This window comes from Botryllus schlosseri, chromosome 9, assembly GCF_051294905.1.
Source record: "Botryllus schlosseri isolate E-star chromosome 9, Bs_hap1, whole genome shotgun sequence".
NCBI lineage: Eukaryota > Metazoa > Chordata > Ascidiacea > Stolidobranchia > Styelidae > Botryllus > Botryllus schlosseri.
In genome coordinates, this window is record NC_137244.1 from 7,295,128 (window position 1) to 7,309,592 (window position 14,465).

The 14,465-nt window shown below is 40.9% G+C and overlaps 1 protein-coding gene across 1 annotated transcript in view; it reads left to right on the forward strand.

Annotated features, from left to right (window-relative positions):
* Positions 1 to 13,575, forward strand: part of LOC145446605 (CD109 antigen-like) — a 36,554-nt gene extending 22,979 nt beyond the window's left edge. The window contains exons 26-37 of the mRNA XM_080324950.1: positions 174 to 339; positions 1,585 to 1,826; positions 1,971 to 2,306; positions 2,768 to 2,943; positions 3,357 to 3,522; positions 4,068 to 4,173; positions 4,488 to 4,571; positions 4,946 to 4,993; positions 5,349 to 5,477; positions 5,551 to 5,752; positions 10,838 to 11,091; positions 13,255 to 13,575. Coding sequence (XP_080181076.1) covers positions 174 to 339; positions 1,585 to 1,826; positions 1,971 to 2,306; positions 2,768 to 2,943; positions 3,357 to 3,522; positions 4,068 to 4,173; positions 4,488 to 4,571; positions 4,946 to 4,993; positions 5,349 to 5,477; positions 5,551 to 5,752; positions 10,838 to 11,091; positions 13,255 to 13,490 — 2,145 coding nt within the window. The 3' untranslated portion in view covers positions 13,491 to 13,575. The remainder of the gene's footprint in view (positions 1 to 173; positions 340 to 1,584; positions 1,827 to 1,970; positions 2,307 to 2,767; positions 2,944 to 3,356; positions 3,523 to 4,067; positions 4,174 to 4,487; positions 4,572 to 4,945; positions 4,994 to 5,348; positions 5,478 to 5,550; positions 5,753 to 10,837; positions 11,092 to 13,254) is intronic.
* The last annotated feature ends 890 nt before the right edge of the window (positions 13,576 to 14,465 follow it).

Here is a 14,465-nt window from a genome sequence, read left to right on the forward strand (position 1 = left end):
ACCTATCATCAAATCCAACGCAGACGCATCCAACGCATCCAACGCATTACATTTGGATGCCCTCCCGCACCGATTTCTACAATTCCCTGAGCCGCTTCTCCACATGGGTATTGCCCACGCGGCTTGATATAACTTTTGAAGATAATTTGTATTTCCTCTGATTTTACTGACAGGATGTCCTCATAACGATTGCGAGAACAAGGATATATTTAGAAGAAAGAGTGGACTTAGTGGATGATGTATATACACTTGCAATTGTCGGTTACGCTTTGGCATTGGTTCAGAGCGACAAGGCAGGAAATGTGATGGTTCGCATGGACGGAAAATCAGTCGCAGAAAGTTGGTATCAACATCTGAAAATCTGATACATTACTACTTGCTATAACATTACACAACAGCGCCTGCACACTGAACTTCTAACCGTCTACGTCATAACGAAATTGGGTAATTGCATCCATTAAAAACGGAAATAATTGTCATTCAAAAAGTAATCAAGTGAATAATCAGGGTCATGTCTTCCCGGGTGTAATCTTATAACTAATCCAAACGATTTTAGCCATTCCATGATGCATATCTACTTGATCGATGCTGGATGGCTAACTGATGTAGGCCTACCTAAGATAAGTATTCGGACTCGAAAAGTTTGGAAATGTGAGATGAACTGTAGTCTACATATACGATTTTCTGGTACCCGGTATAGGGTGATATTCATGTTATTAAACACTTCTGCATGTGTACAGTGTGCACAAGTGGACTAGATCGGCACAAATAATATAATTTACGGCAGGGGTCGCCAACTCAAAATAGTTCGCGACCACTTTTCAAAATCCCTAGAGGCCGCGGGCTACATGACTTCAATATCAAGATAGAATAGGCAACGCAGTTTAACAACCACGTTTTGATAACTCCACCTCAGTACAACCCTGTGCTCTCTAACATGGAATACGGGCATATATACCACATATAAGAAATAATATATTATTGAAGAAATACAAATACAACCAAAAATATCATGATCATCATTTTCATTCTATTTTGAACCATCAGCTTCACACGATACCTGACAACACCCTTTAGCAACTAAAGCAGGGTTGGCCAAACTTTTTGCTATTCACAACCGCATTTCGATTACTTTTGTTGTAGCCTACGGCTGCATTCCTATGCATAATCGTAATGAACTAACTGGAGGCCAAATATCCACGTTAAATTGTTCATGTCCATTGCCGGTGAACTCCGGGCTAATCTATTTACTCATGTTGGCTTACTATGCGCATCGAAATCGTGAGTACTGAGTAGTCATGTTATAAATAGCCACAGGGATTCGATTTCTAGTCGCGATATTGGCGACAGGAGAATAGCTTACTTCGAACAACAGCAACAATATATGTTTACACAGAAATTTAGCATTTGAAAAATGCTCAACTAAGCGTTCTTCCGAAATTTTAAATCAGGTTGCGGGCCGCATAATATGACCTAGCGAGCCGCGTGTTGGTGATGTCGACCTCTGATTTAAGGCATAATTTTGACCGTAGCTTAAAGTCTGTTATTTAGGGAGTTTATATATTGCGATACAATCAGTTGAATAATCGTTTATCTTTCAAGCTAACGTAAAGTTCTGGTCAAAAGAGGAAACTGGCTTTGCAAGATGTGTTGAAACAGAGGCACACTGCAATGATAATGATAAGAAAGCGAGCGCGTCATCAATTGAGATCACGGCGTACGTGTTGCTGACGTATGTCAAGCTTGGAAGAATAAGTGAAGTAATGCCGATTGTCAGATGGCTAGTCCACCAGAAAGAAGCAAATGGAGGATTTCACTCAACTCAGGTGAGTCTGATACGTAATGTCCGTATAAGTTGGCCACCATAATTGCGAGACTCCTTCGATGTGATTGTTATAGGCCTATACTACTAACGAAAAATTACAACCATAAACTTCACATTTTTGCTATGATTGGTTCGTTTTACTCAGAATACTGTGATGGCTATTCAAGCACTGGCCACTGTGGCTGGACACATCAGAACTCGAGAACTGAATATGACAGTGTCTGTAGTTCATGGCGGAAGAAGATCTGAATTTGAATTAAATGAAGAAAATGCGATGGTACTTCGGATGTCTGAGGTATATTGGCGGAGGTCCGTTTTGCTAGCTCGATTTTCCATGTCGTGTTGTTCAATGGAATTGCAGGGATTTAGAACGATACAATGCACCCACATTCCGACTTTGGTGCTGATATCATCAAATTATACACGATATACCCACGCTTTTTTAGTGCGAGCGGTGCGACCATTCAAGTTTTACAAATTTTAGAGCCGTTTATAACACTGGTGTTCCAAATTTACTTTTATCTCCTAGCCCACGCAAAATAACGTCAATATTTAAACTAAATGAAGAATTTATCATTTATACATATCTCGACAGCAAATCCGATATCATCAACTGATACCAAACGCATTACCTCCCCGCTTTTCTGCGTGATGCTAGTATCACTGTTTGGAGATATTAAGGTCGTTTGTAACTTGAACACTGTCACCGAAAGGTATTTATCTCCTGTCTCACCCTAAGCCATCGAAATTACATGAAGGGTTCATCAACTCACATTAATTCCCATCTCCACAACAAATCTGGATAGTCTGTAATCTGTTAGAACAAATGCATTATTGGTGGTCGGTTTCTTTGAACGTTGTCGGAACCAAATTATCTCGGAAATGAAATACTATTCAACGGTTCGTACACACTTTCTGAGTTACTAAAATCCATTATTATAGTTGCCAAACCTAGCTGGAACTGTCGCAATATCGGCATATGGCGTTGGAGTCAGCGATGTCCAGTTGAATGTCGGCTACAATTTGCCAGCTGGACCAAGAGCGGACGAACCTCTCGTTCTCAATGTGGAAGCCCAGGACGGCGCGGAACACACTGTAGACCTCAGGATTTGTTCGAGGTAGTGACAATGCAATTCCATATGGTGATATATCTTATCACGTTACAGTGTAAAGTAGTGTTACAAAATTACCGTCTGAGACTTGTCCCGGTCTGTCTAGGATATTGATGCAGGACTTACAAATTTTATGTCATTAGCTTGATGATATCTTATCAGAATTTTAATTCAACAAGCGTTTTATATTATCTTCTATTATGATTTTCTGTCATATCCCTTTAATTTCGCTCTGATTTCGAATAGAACGTTGCCGACGTCTGGCGAAAATTCCCCTAAAATAACATTTCCAAGGCAAGGTAACTGTAGTTACCGATTGCGATTTGCAAAGGCAATAGGCAGAGACGAAACTTTGTAACACATCATACATCAAGGACTGTTTATATTCACAACCATACGAAAAGACATAACAATTTCAGTATTAACGAGGATAGAGAAGATGTATTGGATAGAACGGGAATGTTTGTCGTAACATTCACCCTTCCAAGTGGATATACAATCGACCAAACGGAAGCCACTGCCAGCAATCCATCCGCAAAGCTCGTCGAACTCGTGGATGAAGAAGTGACTGGATATTACGACGAGGTAATAGTATTAGACTGAGTCGTAGACTGTGATTGGCGATGATATTTTGCACAAGCGATTTTTAGTGATCTCGAATATGTTTGGGAATGCTGGAGTATATTATTCGTTTTGGAATCGTAGTGAGATATCGCAAATGTCTGTTTCAGCCGCTGAATGGGTTGGGCCTACGATCAACCCTCATTTTCGATCCTCTGCAACAAATTTATTCACTTTTAAACAGACGCATCGAACATGGATATTTCACACATCATCAAGATAATATCACATGCATACGGGCAGGGTTCGACCTATACGTTGGATGACTCTTAGATCGTATAAAACTTCTGGTGATGAGCTATATAGCCATCAATCCTAACTTAATGTAATTCCTTTTTTATTCAATTTAGACAAATGGGAATGAATGAATATTGGTCTATTATATTACAAGACTGCTCCCATTGAATCTCAAGGCATCGCGAAGTTAGATGTCGTGTATTTCGCTTTATCTTCATTGACATTAATGATACCGCTGTAGTTCAATGACATTCCAATGTATTCGAATTCAGCTACCACGAGGACAAATAGTTTGTCTTGACATCGTATTGATTCAATATGCTGGAGTAGCGGGAGTGAAGCCGATAATGGTGACCGCATACGATTACTACAAGCCAGGTATGATCACTGATCACTGATCTGATCAGCTTACGAATACTGACGCAATATTTACATCGTGCAGCCATCACGGTACGGCACGTTAATTTGTACTGTTCGATTGTATTTTGACGGACAGATTGGTGCCTGCCAAATTACGACACGATGTACTTTTATCATAGTTACCATACCATTTCTCTGCGACCGTAGTACGGCCACGACCGCATCATAGTTTATATAATTTCAATGACTATGTGCAAATTGATAGTAAATTACAAAATTTCTTGTAATCCTTTATTGCTGAGGGTGACTGTAAAGGACGTTATATTTTTTAGAAATCCAGGCCATGAGAGAACTTCCTCTCAAGTCGGAGGAGGATATTTGCAGAGCATGTGGCAGCGCATGTACGGGATGCGCAGGTAATGCTAATATATAGATTGGAGGAAGCAAATGCAGCTTCTAATATTCGTCTTATACGTTCCAATAGATTAGCGGTATGATCGTAGAAATTTGGTGTACTTCTCGAGAACTTATCAATTCATATGGGGACTCCAGATATAAACTGAATCCAATTCCGGTCACGCATCTAAAATCCGACAAATTCTGGATGCCGAAACCTTTTCCATAACCTCTCATAACGAAATTATTGCTTTCCACGGATAGTTACTCCTTATATATATGAGTATCGATGTCACCGAATGAAAACATATTATTCTCATTCTGTCCATTATACTGTACAATTGTGATATGTAGGTTCCAATACAAACGCATTTTTCGGTAATATATTTTGCAGATGATTACGATGCAACGCAGTGCGGAAATAAAACATACCCTTGTCCAGGTAATATTCGTTAATATGTTTTGAAGACACGGTTCGTCATGCTGCGTTATACTTTCATGGATTCTAACTGGTTTGCATTTGGCGTTCTTCTACAAATATGTGCCACGACAAAGCCTTGAGTAATGTTCAGTGTCTTTGACTTTTAACATCACGCTTTTTCACCATCGGTCCCTCTCGTTTTCGTGCGGCCGTATCTTCATCTTTACTGCCTACCTTTTGCGCTCGGCTCATCTTCACTCATGGCTTTCGATATGCGTTGCGTTGTACAATTTTGTACCATCTCTATCATGTAGTACACATTTATAATTACTCTTGTGTGTTTACATTGGCAATACTCTCTATATCGCGTGGCCAGATTTCGAAGACGGATTGTTCTACGATTCCAATTCGACCAATACATGCCTGTCACCGTCTACGAATCCTAGCGCGATCTGTGGCGCGCCAAATGGCACTTTGGATTCCTCTTCGACTGGAGGACCTCCAGGTCAGTATACAGTAAAGCAGATGATGGAATTGAATTTGTTCTGCTGAACTATCCCACGAATGTTTATATACAGGCTCTTTATTGAACGGTATCGACCAATATCTGGAATGCAGAAACTCTGCGTTCCTCAAAGCGCTGTTATCGCGAGAAAGAGGTGTCACAATATCGATGGCGATCAGGCCGCACGAGCATATGCTTCACATTCGCAATATCATTTATTCCATTGGATCAGCTTCGCTACCGGAATCTTATATAGAGTTTTTCAGCGACTTGACGTAAGTGACCTATATATAGTCGAACATAGGTGATCTAAAGCGAAGTACCTCTGCTTATTTTGGAATAACCGAGTAACTACTTACTGAAGTGGTTGTGTTGAGATCACTTCTACGTTCTCATACAATAGTTTTATATGCAAAACTATTTACGTTACACCGGTGGTTCTCAAACTGGGGGCGTGCCTCCCTTAGGAAATGAAAGCATCTTAAGGGGGGCGCGAAGCTGCGGACAACTGAAAAAAGTTTGTTGATCTGTGTATAGTCCAAATTTCATATTTGAGAATTCTCTCATCAACAGTCATAACCTTTCACGCCATCAAACTATCCGTTGGGATTTCTAGCATTCTGGTTGCATTTCGTGATATGACGATACAGGGGTGCGAATTTTTTCACCATAGCAGTGGCGGCTCGTCCTATAGGGCAACTTGGGCATTGCCCCACCTAATATTCTGTTCAATAACAATTCTTTACCATTTATAGACGCACACCAATCTATTTATACCGAAATCACAGCGAAAATCGTATTCTTCTTGTCCTTTCGCTTGTAAATGCCCATATATAGCGAAGTCTCTTCGAAAATCAATTCCCTTCCGTGTTTCCGCTTTGCGAATGCCTAGCCGGGGCATGCCCCGGTAGCGCTCATAACAAGCTTTCACTGTCTATTCTCTCAAAGCCGCGCACAATAAAGAAACGGTGATTTACTCTCTCCTATTCGTAAAATGGCCGAGCAACCGGGGCAAATAGCCTGGTCGCCCCTAAGGTTTGATGTAACAATCGTATCTATATCTGAACTCGAGTACCGTAATATGCGTTTAGTCGACCTTTGCTGGTATAGGTCGATTTTGATGGTGTTTCACACCATGAAAACTCTTGAAATTTGGTATGTCATGTCGTGATGGTGGTATTTAACACTGCCCCAAGTTTCGGGCTTTCTACTTAAAGTTTAGGGTAGTAATTTCGTTTCCGAAGTTGAGTGTGTGCTGATCCGTCACGTATCGCGAACAGATTTTACTCAAAAGCCGGTATTGGTATCCATTGATTTTGACGATGTTCAATACTGAGATCGGTTATGAAATTTGGCACGGTAAGTCTTAATGTTAGTATCGAACGCTGTACCAAGTTTCAAGTTTGTCACTGAACTGTGTTAGTGGTAATTTCGTTTCCTAATTCGAGTGAGAGCTGACTCGTCATTTATCGCTAACAGAATATACGCAAAGCCGGTATTGGTATCTATTGATTTTAACGATGCTCTTTACCTAGATCCGTCATAAGCTTTTGCACGGTATGTCTTGGTTTTAGTATCGAACGCTGTGCCAAGTCTCAAGGTTGACACTCAGTGATTAGGGCAGTAATTTCGTTATCAAGGTCGAGTATGGTAGAGATGTGCTCCGATCTGACACTTTAGCATACAACGCATTGCGGATTTCACGCAAAAGCCGTTGTATCTGCGGTAACGTTAACTGAGATGATGATATCATTCTCAGTTTGCATTCAAATATCTACTTTGATAGTATATTCTCCAATGTCAATTTCACCGTGAAATTGTGGCCTTCAAGCCATTTGCTCACAACCCCCTGCTGTCAAGCGCGATAGCTATTTCGTTTTCGATGGCGGCTAACAGCTGATCACTTGATCAGCCTATTCATCAGTAAATTTTGCGCAAAATTCGGTGTTGGTCTGTTCGCATTAATTTTGACAGTGTACCATATCGAAAAGGGCCATGAGACCACTGCTCGATGATGTCATGTAACAGTGTACTAAGTTTAAAGCTTTCATCCACGTATTTATTCGGTAAATATTTTACAAAGGCGATTTCGCAGCAGATCTATAGACAGTAATAAAGCCATATGTGTCGTGTTACAGTCTCCAGTTTCAAGGCCAAAATCTCCTATGCTGTACCGAGACCGAATTTCCGAGGCTGCTATTCTTAGTTCTTCAGAATGATGTTTTGGATTCAATATGACAGGCCCAATCTATGAGATAACAATTGCGTATCTGTCCGAACTCGTTGACCTTTCCAGTTAGGCTTACGTTATCTCTCGAGTTATACTCATTTCCAGGTCTAGTGCGAACATGAACCGTGTTGAATCTTTGTTCCGTACGCCGTTTACGCAGTTACCACACTTCAAGTCACAGCTCCCGGCGGACCTCTCGTGGCACATACGTTAAAATCACTGTTGCAAATTCGTGTTACCGTACCATCATTAAGTTACTTGTTCACGTTGGAAAACGCCATTGTGACGTCATCTTAATAAAAAGTAGCCTGCAGCCCTTGCCCCACCACCCGATATTGTCACGAGCCGCCACTGCACCATAGTATCCTATATGGTGTGGACACAGCGAGATTGAACGGCTCACTGTATTTGGGTTACGTCATACTTTCCATTTGACGGAAGGCAACCGTTCGGCCATTTTTACCGGCTTGCGCTAAATTTGACAAAATGGATATCAATGGAAAGCTGCTGCTGTAGTCATTACGAAAACATAAATTTTATTCTTCTCATGGCCCTGGAGCCCCCAAAAATCAAAGGCGAATTTTGCATTGTGATCGAGTTTGGCATTGTGACGCAACAATTCTGTCCGGAAAACAGAGAGTTAAGCTATGGAATGTAAACAGGCGTGTATCCAGAGGGAAAAGGGGGGGGGGTTGCGTTACGAAATTGGCTATTATGACGTCATCATTGCGATCACTCGTCTCCACGCCGTGGCGAATATTTACGATATATTATAGTTTATTAATAAAAAGAGATCTGCGGTGAGTGGGAGATCTACGAATACGATACAGACATTGCCCGAAAATCGCGTTTTTTACGGTATGATTGAAAGAAATTCGTAAATGCTCACATTTAGTCATGAGCCGGCAAACGCCGCCCGTCTCCAAGCGCCTAGTTTCGGCCAGAGATGCGCGATTTTGTTGGGTTTTGACGATATTATGTGCACGGCCGGTAGTATCGCAGCGGACGAACAAGCGCGGAATAGGGCGGTAGCATAAACGAGGGCGATCGCGATCGCCACAGAGAGGTGTGGTGTGAACAGTGTACGTCGTACACGAATGTGTGCTTTTCGATGGCTTTACTAGACGTACGGCTGAGCGTGTAGTACGCGCGAAGGTAATTAGACCTTAATTGCAAGCACGCAAGTCCGTCAATTAATACAGAGTACACACTGGGATGATAACTTGATCCACAGAGAAACTTGTCAGCCGATATAATTAGGTGAACTTTACTACTAGGCCTACTCAATTCTCCCGTTCAGCGACAACATAGGCCTGTATTTGGACGACAGCAAGCCACCTAACAATCGGGAACGTGGATTGCTAGGCTTGTATTTTGAAATATGAATGTCAATGGTAGGCCATTTCTCGCCTATAATCGCGAAGACAATGTGGATTTGAAAACGGCATTGTCGTACTGGTGCCGCCGTGTCTGCGTCTCGCTGATCAATCAACACGCCGTGCAATTCTTAATTAGGATTTCAAGGCGAGCAGGTGCAGCGAATTCACGGGCGATGTTGATTGCCGACAACTTCGTCTTTGCAATTACGCATCGGATCGGCCAATTAGATTAGATTTTCCTAAAATGCGTCTCTCGTTTTAGCAAGGCGAGAGAGAAATCGAGGGAAGTAAGTTGAGAACGTCAGCAACTGCCGCAGCTGAAATGTAGCTGAACAAGCGCAGAATTCGTAGGGAATTAGCGAAATATAATGACTTATTTTATCCTTTCGACTAATTCGGAAAATAATTTCAATATTTTGTAGGGGTTTTAGTCCCCTTAAATAACATTAAGACGCCATATTCGCCTTCTCATACGTAAAAACGAATATGTTAAACTAATAAATTAGCAAATATTAGAGGCTATATTTGACATCAATTTTCAGGATTTTGAAAGGGGGGGTTCCGACCCCCTAAACCCCATCCCGCTGGATACGCCACTGAATGTAAACATGGAACGGCAATGCAAATTAGCACAGCAGCAGCTATCCATTGATACCCGATTTATCGAATTTAGCGCTCGGCAAGCAGGTAAAAATGACCGTAAATTTGCCATTGCTCAAATGGAAAGTACGACGTAACCCAAATGCTGTGAGCCGTTCAGCCCCGCCGTGTCCACACCATTTAGGACACTATGTTTTCATTATCATAAAGTATAAAAAGTGTGAGAACGACTTTGTATTTTTAGGGAAAAAGGAAAAAGTAGAAAGATTTATAAAATATTTTTGTATCACTCTTGCAAGTGAAATTTTTGTAACAACTGCACCAAATAACGTCTGTATCACGGTACTGTTATACATTTTCGAAATCCCACCATTTGAAGAGTCGTTAGTTATTTTACGTAGTTGCGAAGCTGCTATGCTAGACCTGTGCGACACCTTGTGATAGACCTACTTGGTCATTGAGTGGAAACTGGCGGTGTTACTGCTAATTCCACTTTTCGTTCAGTACCAATGCGAACCATTTTGACCAACTAGACGCAGTCATATCTGTGAGATTTAAGTCCTGTCGATAAATTGTAACATGTTTCGTAAATTTTGCTTCGTTACAAGATTGCGTTCCTTATTGGATTTCTTCTGTACTTTTTTTCGGATCCACATATCCACGTTTACAGGTATAACTAGCCAGTATTTCAAGTATATATTTAGTTTTATAACTCAATCGCATTGCTACCAAAATACATCCTATTACGTTTCGATCCATTGCAAATATTATTGTATATAAGAGGATGATACATAATTAGAAATCGTCATGACTTCTTAGGATTGCAATTTTCAATCTCTGTAGTTATGTTGAGCCTTTGGCATATTTTCAATCTACGCGTGGTTACCTGCATGACATAGACGGAAAATGGTTTCACGTCGGCCAAAATTGTTTCCAGTATATATTCGCCACAATTTTATTGGGATGTAACAAACATATTCTGTTACGCATTAAATGTTATTTGCCATCATATCAAATTGCTTGATACATATGTATCTCTTGACTTAGCACTTTCGTGTGACTATAGTTGGCAGTTAAAGTCTTTATTTAGCTCTAAACCTCCAATCCTCCGATCCTGCAATGACTTGCACTGATTTCACTATTTTTTTCAGGAACAATATGTATGCATTTCGTGTCTCCCATATTCACGGTTTTTACGTGGTGGTTTCAAATATCAATGTCAGCGACATCCCAGTAAATAAATGGAGTATGGTTACCGCGCGGCTTTCAAGAAACCGGGCAAACGTCTTTGTAAACGGGAAAGTGGTCGGAAAAACGTTCGCTTACGGATCACACACGGTAGTCGTCAATGATGACGTCACTGTGAGAGTTGGAGATTGGCATCGACAGCTTCACAGCATCAGAGGTGAAACCTTTCTGATAAGTCATCTTTCTTTCAAACATAAAAAAAAACATTAATTGTTACACATGTAAAACTATCTGGGAAAAAACACATCACGGCAAATTGATGCGCATTATTTAAACATCAACGACACTTCACTGCGATTGCGAGACATCTAATACAACATGGCGCCATGGACTAGTAATGAAGATTGACTCGATTAGGTGCTTCAATATATTTGATTCCACACAAGTCAGCAACATGAAACTAGAAATTTGAAAATAACTAAAAAAGGTTGACTGTTTTTCGAAGTGTCGAACGGTCAATTGGATTTATGAGGAACCAAAGCTCATTTTTAAAAGTTCAGTATAATATTTTATCCATATCACTGAATTTTATGCTTGATAAGGTAGTACAGTATCCCTGGAAACTGCTGCAATATTTGCGAGAGTACCTGATGTCCTTCGTAACCAACAAATGAGCAGTCCCGGAGTAAAATCAATTGAAAAGCATTAGAGTCATTTGAAACAAGATGCCTGATAACCTCGACGATACGGTAATACTTTTTGGATGTTATGACAAAAATTTGTTCATATAATATATGTGTTGCTGGGTACAATGATTCGAGTACAATGTTTCGAGTACTGAAATTATACGCTCCTCGCCACTGAATGGCAATAGCCTATATCAACGACAATTATATTTTCGATACTATATTCCACTGTGGAAGAAACCGTGAAACCCTGATTGGCCGTATAGCCGCATACGAAACACATAGTACAAAGATACGAACGTAACTGGAAATAACATATATTTTATGCAGCCATGATCATCCCACAACATTGTCAGGAAGAGCAATGAAATCATCATGGTCCAAAAAATACCAAAGTATCTTAAATGTGATGGAGAACATGCATTATGTTCTTTGTGGACGTATAAAAGGTACATATTAGGGATGGTGTGAACGTGAGGTTCACGTTCGAGTTCAGCGTGTGAACCTCACAAATGCAGAGGTTCACGTTCACAAACGAACCTTGGTAAGTTCTGCACTGTGAACCTTGTTCATATATCACAATTTTCACTTCATTATAACATCCTGGGTTGAAATTTATTGCATTTCAACTGCGGGCCACTACATGCATAGCGCTGGCAGCATAAAAAAATCATCACTAAACGAGCATGCACCTTGACAATCTCAAAAATTCGAATCGCTTTGTTACAAAAGTTTGCTCGAATATTTAGTTACTCTCTGCTGTGAGCTTGACCAGCAGTCACACAACATCAAGAGCGAAATATGCTACATGTAGGTAGTCAGCAAATGATGCATATTCAACCGATCAATGAAATTGATACCGTTGTCAGATGCAAATAATCTAGCATGCGTACGGGGTCAATCTTGATTTATTGTATCAAGAAAACTAAATCCGTGTGATTGGGGTGTTGGCGACTGCTGTATAACTTGTTTATGGGGTAATATCGGTAGCAAGTATAGAAACGCGTTTTACACTCTGCTCAATATCAACGTAGCAATCCTCAGACGCCGTATACATTGTCCAGTCTGGCCTAGACCGTTAAGGCGTAAGCTTATATTCCTTTGCCAGTCCTCGTCGAAATTGTTGGCAATGCGACGGAAGATTTGTTTGCCCCTGATGATACATTTGGCGACGTTTAAAACGTCAATATGTAATTCAGCATTGTGGCATCATGTCGCCCAAGTCGTCGCTAGGTATCCTTCTCATTAATATAGGCTAACACTTCACTAAGATGGAGGGTTGTAATTAGCAATATGAAGTCACGTGACGTCACGAGGTTCACGTTCGCGTTCACACAGAACCTTTCGAAAAGGTTCGCGTTCACACGAACCTCAACCTTTCAGAGGTTCACACTATCCCTAGTACATATTTGAACATTGACATCCTACACGGTTATCACGTCATAATGCGTGATATATTCGAATAGTTGACTCGACTTGAATCATAATAGGTGATTCAGAATTGAATCACTCAGGTATTCATTCGATTTCGCCCAGCCCTAATTAAATGGTAAAGATTTCAGAATATGACACTATATTTTGATGATCCATTGCTGATGATTGATAACACCCTGAGCATGCTGATTGCTGATAATCATTGCCCATTCACGATTTCCCAAGCTGAATATGTATTTACATAGCTAAATTGACTTCAGGTGGATTCAGAGGCTTAGCGTCAAGTTTGAATGTTTGGTCGCGTTTCCTTACCGACAGCGAGATCACTGCTCACTATCTCCATTACCATCGGATGCTTCGCGAAATGGACCCTATTCTATCGTCGGAACAAACTCGTAGTTTTGTTCCAGAAAGCAAATGGCAATGTCTCGACGCTACGACATATCGAGCTTCTCAATTGAAAAGTATCTGCTTAGTGCTAGAAAACTCCTGTTAGATCAGCGAGTCTGCTTGAAAATGCGTGCATGGCTTTATTTCCACGCGTATATAGTCACAGGAAATACAGGCTATCGTTACAACGACTGACTTGGCTTTTGCTCAGACTGTTGTAAAGGGGCTTTAACATATTCTATTCCTCTCACTTGAACTCCAATGGCAGTGAAGAGACAACGATTTCAGGCAGATATCATCTTGAATTTACGCTACACTATTGACAGGACAGTTTTACATACAGTTATGCAGTTTACTTATGCAGTTTACATGAAGAAAATATTTGCTACCGACTACGGTACACAAAATATAATTCAAATTCTTACCGCATAGTTAACCCTGTTCGAGTGCCTTTGCTACTCCCTGCGCCGGCCAGTAGCTGTCTGACGCGACCAAGAGATATTCGCACTCAACGATGGTCTGAAGCGAGCGGGTTTGGTATAAGTATCACAGTTATTCCCAAACTGTGTGACGCCACAGATTCCCAGGTGTACCGTAATTATGTGGTAGTCGTAACCAATATTGCAATACATGAAAGCGTAGGATAGTATATATTACTGAAAAATTTTACAATTAGAAATAAACCCCCTGTGTCGGCGTAAGTGTGGATTGTGCAATTTAAATGATCATCGACAGTTAACGGGAGTGCTGATCTACTTATGAAAACCACAGAAGTGAGCATGTGATCACTTTAACTGAAACAGTTGGTAAATACTCCAGCGTCACGACACCAATGGCAGTGGTTCGAATCCCGGTTCGGACCAACTTCTTCGTGTCGGATATTTCTCTGGGCTCTTCATCGCCGACCTCACTGCAGTTACAGAGCAATAAAAAGCCTAGAGTGAAAGTGAGCCGTGCTACGAGTCGGCAGCAAAGACCAAGACGGGGACGGATGGGTGCGAGACAGACTGACGTCAGTATGAAGAAGTCGTCCCCAACATTACCACAGGCAAAGACTTATGAACATTACAAAAATTCGTGT